At 21.1% G+C, this 6,000-nt stretch overlaps 1 protein-coding gene across 1 annotated transcript; it reads left to right on the top strand.

Annotated features, from left to right (window-relative positions):
- Positions 1–670: 670 nt before the first annotated feature.
- On the top strand, positions 671–3,322 carry nmdyn-D7 (nucleoside diphosphate kinase homolog 7). The gene is made up of 9 exons (XM_003695639.3): positions 671–1,398; positions 1,495–1,661; positions 1,737–1,898; positions 1,972–2,179; positions 2,250–2,370; positions 2,461–2,585; positions 2,666–2,779; positions 2,835–2,942; positions 3,016–3,322. Exons 1-9 carry the CDS (start codon positions 1,285–1,287, stop codon positions 3,049–3,051), a joined length of 1,155 nt encoding a protein of 384 aa, XP_003695687.1. The 5' UTR covers positions 671–1,284; the 3' UTR covers positions 3,052–3,322.
- The last annotated feature ends 2,678 nt before the right edge of the window (positions 3,323–6,000 follow it).

Below are 6,000 nucleotides of genomic sequence, written 5' to 3'. Positions count from 1 at the left end.
TTGAAGTTAATGTAAATTAAAAATTAAAAAATATAAATTAATAGATAAAATAAAAAGTAATAACAAAAAAGGAAAAATGTATGTATATTAATTATAAGAATAAATAATAAAAAGAACATTCTTTATATTGCAAAATAAAAAATAGTTGATATATTTTTACAAGTTAAAAGTATACTTATATTCCATTAATATTATTTTTTTTATTTTATCTATTTATTTACTTATATTACTTATAACTACTTATTCACTTATATAATTATTAATAAATTTATTTATTCTTATCTTCATTTCTCCACATATGAAATTGTTTAATTATTAAATTATTTAACATTTTTCTGTATTTTTTTTCTTTACGTATTTATTTATTGATTCATTAATTTTTTTTATTCTTTTATCTATTTAGATATTTTTTATAATGATTTACTATTTATTATTTATTTATTCTTATATACTTATTTATTTAAATGTTATTTGCTTACTATATATACTCAATTATATATACATTTATTTATTTATTTACATATTTATCTATTTATTAATTATTATTTATCAATTATTAAAGTATTATTTCAGAAAGACTAAAAATTAGGGAATCAGCGCCATCTCTACAGTGCCGCAAATAAACTATAATATAGACAAAGAGACAAATAGAAAGAGAAGAAAAAAAATAGTAATAGCATAAAAAATATTGATATTTGGTGTTATCTTTTGAATGTCGGAAACATTTCTTCTAAAACAGGATAAGGAATTAAACATTTATCTTTTTAATTCTAAAAATATCTTAAAAATATTCAAAAAATGGTTAATTTTCAATTCTTATTTTTCATAATCTTCTTTTTAAAAAAATGGAATTGATACTCAAAAGATAACGCTGTTAATCAATTTTTAGTTTATCTTTATCCTTTTTTCCCCATTTGCTCTCCTTATTTTTAATAGTTTCATTTGAGGCATTATGTAGATGGCGCTGATTTCCGAATATTTATTTTATCTATTTTTTTTTTTTTTTTTTTTCTATTTACGTTCTTTGTTTATATTTTGTATGTATTACTAATGTAATAACTTTTTATATATTATTACTTTGTCATAGAAACATGTTAAAAAGTTAAATAACAACGGTATCCATAGTAACGATATATATGCATACAGAATGTATTACGGATACAGTATATAATTTTTATGTAATATTGATGATCTATTTAAAACATAACCTTGTATAATTACAAAGTTTAATTTATAAGTGTGGTTTTATTACTAGTAATAATAAATAAATTTAATTGAGAAATAATGACAGATATAAATGAAAAATATATATTTGAAGCTGAATGGTATGACAAAGTAGCTAGTGTTTTGAAAAAGTTTTATCTCTACTATTATCCATTCGATAATACAGTTGAATTGGTATATTTATTTAATATTTTATTTTATAAATATTCATAAAATAAAGATTTTATTTCATTGTTTTCATAAATAAAGATTATATTTCATTGTTTTCAGTTTGATTTAAAAACTAAGAAAACATTTTTAAAAAGATCAAAATGCGAAGGGATTCAAGCAAGAGATTTTTATGTAGGTGCTATTGTAACAATATTTTCACGAAATATAAAGATAACAAATTATGCAGATTGTGCTACACAAACAAAATTACAAACAAAAATGCAAAAGTATATCATTATTTTTTTTTATTAATAATTGATTATTATTATAATTAAGATTTTATAACATTTTTTTTTATTTAGAACATTTGCAATAGTGAAGCCTTGTGTTGTTGATAAATTAGGAGAGATATTAAAAATAATTATTTCTTCTCAATTACATATTGTAAATATCAAAATGATTAAATTGTCATATGAACAGGCAATGGAACTCTATCAAGATAAAAAAGAAAAAACCAATATAGCGTAAGATTGCTATAATTATTAATTATCTTTGAATTTAAAGAAAATAACAAATATTTTTTATATTTTTAATTAGGTATATGGTAAATTATATCGCTTCTGGTCCTATTGTAATTTTAGAGTTAATAGGTGATAATGCAATTACACGATGGCAAGAAGTGATGGGACCAGAAGACAGCAAGGAAGTTATTGCAAAAGCTCCATCTTCCATTAGAGCACTATATGGTAAAGATGATATTCATAATGCAGTACACGGTTCAGAAAATGAAAAAGCAGCAGAAAAAGTTTGTTATTACTTTTATGTATATTTATATTAAATTAATACAAATATTATGATTTATTTTTTTTTTTCAGGAATTAGAATACTTTTTTCCTAGTCCAAAAAGTGGAAAAAAGGGACCAACAAATACAGCAACATTAGAAAACTGTATTTGCTGTATTATTAAACCACATGCTATTCAAGCAAAATTAATTGGTATAAGAATTCATTCATTTTAAATTTGTTAAAAATAATTTTTTTAACAAATAATATTACACTTGTCACTTTGTTCATAATATGATATAGGAAATATTGTGGATGATATACAAAAAGCTGGTTATACTATTTCTGCAATACAACAATTTTTTGTTAATCCATTTGATGCAGAAGAATTTTTAGAAGTTTATAAAGGAGTTCTTCCTGATTATGCTGTACGTTTATATTAGAAAACCATAATATGATGAAAAAATATATGTTTTTTAATAATAAAATGTAATAAAAATGTCTTTAGGGTATGGTGGAGGAATTACAATCAGGACCATGTATTGTTATGGAAATAAAGCATAAAGATGAAAAATTTGATGTTCAAGCAGAATTTAGAAAACTGTGTGGACCTATGGATCCAGTAAGTATAAGAAATGAAATTTTTGTTTTTTTTGTCTGATGTATTTTTTATATAGGATATTGCACGACAAGTGAGGCCAGATACTCTTCGAGCAAAATATGGCAAAACTAAAGTACAAAATGCTGTACATTGTTCTGATTTACCAGAGGATGGAATCTTAGAGGTAAAATAAATCTTGAAATTTATATTTTTATACTTCATATACTTCATGTACATTCATTAATTTTATTATATAGGTGGAGTACTTCTTCAAAATTCTTGAGAACAGTTAAATACATTGAAAATAACTATTATTTAACATCTAAATTAACTTATTCTTTTATTATTATTTATTGTTATTACTTTTATTGTTCTAAATATTTTACATATCCATATTAAAGAAACATGCTTTTCATAAATATCCTCCAGTTATGAAAGCATAAATTTTATTCAAGAATGAAATCAAATAATATTAGATTAATATTTGTGACCAATTAAAACATATCAAACAAATATGTAGAATTTTTTTGTACTTTTTTATAATAAAAGCTTCTTTATTAATTAGTCCGATGTATATAATTCTCCAAATAAGAAGTAATTTTCCTATTTATCTCCCATTTAATAGTAGAAATTTAATTCTAATGTAATATAGAAATTTTTTAATTTATTTAAATCATAAAAAAATTGATTATACATGTTTTATTATTTTTCTCATTATTCGTTTTATTATTGGTTTTCTTATTTTTTCGAGTTTATAATATTTTTTATAAATTTATTTAATATATAAATCTTTTATAGTTTTCATTATAAATTGTAAATTCTTTGATTGTTTTACATCGTACGAAAGATATAATTAAACGAAAAGAGGTTTAATTCTCATATCTGTAGCAATAAAATTATTGTTTAAGTCATTAATAAAATTGAATCAATTATATTTATGCAACAATTTTTTTTTCAATCAATTAGCATTATTAAATTTTATTTTTAATATTATTCTAACACTATTTCATAATATTATGATAAAATATATTTTTTTTTCCTAAATTATAATATCCCATTGAATTTTATAATAAATTTTCAATATATAATAATAAAACAATTTTGTCGATGATTATATATCTATTATATTTTTTAAATAACTTTTTTTCAACAAGTACAATCGGAAACTATATGGAAAAAGGATACCTAGAGTGTCCCTAGAAGTAAATTTCACAATGTCCTACTTTTGCAACTGAACGATGCCACGTATGCATTATTTGTCCGTTCTAGAAGATTCAAGAGAATGCTAAGATTTACTTTTTAGTTTTCATTTATACATATTTAAATCACTCGATAAGATGAAAAAAACAAGGGGTCCACTGCTCTTAAACACCACGTGTTTATCTTGTTAAAAAGAATAAATAATATTATCTGTTGTTTAAAAGAAAAGTTAAATTTAAAATAATGATCCTTCAATATTGTTCATGAGATTAAACAAAGAATAGAAAAAATAAAAAATAATTGTTTTTTTATCTCGTATTTATCTTTGATCTAAATAGAAATCGTAATAAATATAATATTAAATTCATTGGAAAATTCTATTTGTTTACTTGTATAATTAAATATAGCCATTGTATAATTCCACTCTTGCCAATTTATCATTGTATAATTCCATAATCGATTAAAATTTTAAAAATTGCAATATCTAAAATTAAAATTTTTTGTCTTTGATTCTATAATTATGGAATAATTATAGAATCAATTAAATCTAACTTTTTCTTATTATTTCGTATTTTGTATTTCGAATTTTGTATATGAAAATAATTGTCAAAATATTAACAATTTTTTGTATCTATAATCTTTTTTTCAATTGAAAAATTGGAATTAATAAAATTCTCTATAAATATAAATATTGTGAAAAAATGTTACTCGTTAAAAATAAAAATGATGAGAAGAAAATTTTATAAGGGCCAATTTTAACAGCGTCCAATTCATTTCAATACTAAATTCACCATTGAAATGAAAGCAATATAAATAAGCAAAATTATTTCAATAGAAAACCTAAAAATCTATTTCAATTGAAATTTATATGTAAAAGAAATTGATAATTTATTAAAATAAATTACTCCTGAACAGTGACTGTTGTTATCGTATCGCAAAATAACAAGAAAATAAGTATAAATATATTGTAAAATAAGTCAAAGAATGTTACAAATTTAATAAAAATGTAAAAAAAAATTATATGATTTTGATTAAAATCACTTAAAGAGAGAAAGAAAAAAAATCATGAACCTATATTATATATTTATCTCCTGTAATGGATCATTATTAATGGCGAATCTATATATTTTGAATCCACTATGTGCATCCTGCCTTAATAACGGCATAATGATGTATGTCAAGGATTTGCGGCACCAATCGTGATGAAAAGTTGCAGAAATCTGCTACTTCTGCTTCGAGCAATTGAAATAAAACATAAAAATGTGATGGATGATTAATTTTAATTTTACATACTATTTAAGTTTGCAAGAAGAGAATAAAAATGATGTGGATTATTCAAATATAAATTACTAAATTGATGGCTTGACATTTTACTTTGTGATTTGAATTGGAATTTTGTGTTAATATGATTTTCTTCTATTTATTTATTATTATTATTTTTAATTTTTACATATAAAATGATATATAATTTTAATGTAATTCTAATATCATGATATTATATTTCATATTAATCTTTTATCTTTAATAAAATGATAAAATTTCCAATAGGTATATGTAATAATTTTTAAATATATATATTTTTTTTTATTATTCATGAAATAATCTTGAATCTAAAGATAGTATAAATGATAATATTACAAATTAAATAATTTATATATAATACATGTATTAGCTTCAGTAATTATATACATATTTGTATAGCAATGCGTCAGTTAGATAATATTTTTCTAATAAGAAACGAAAATGAATAGTATGTAAATAGAATAATGCTTTGCAGTATATATAAGTAGATACAGAGCAAATACAGAATCATCTTCTGAAACTGCTTCAGCCAAACGAGTTTCTGTGTTTCTTTCTTTTTTTTTATATATATATATCTTATCAAGAAACAGGCGATTCTCGAATCAGAAATTAGAAATCGGGAAACCTTTTTATTTTATTCGAATATATCGTTTTTCGAGGAACGACTAAATAAAAAAAATTCTCTTGTATATTAAATCCTCTTAGAATATCTACTTAAAAGATGCAGTGTCAATTATTAA

This window comes from Apis florea, unplaced genomic scaffold (assembly GCF_048593485.1).
Source record: "Apis florea isolate Af1SG1 unplaced genomic scaffold, ASM4859348v1 contig_3305_pilon, whole genome shotgun sequence".
NCBI lineage: Eukaryota > Metazoa > Arthropoda > Insecta > Hymenoptera > Apidae > Apis > Apis florea.
This window is presented reverse-complemented; position numbering and strand designations above follow the sequence as displayed.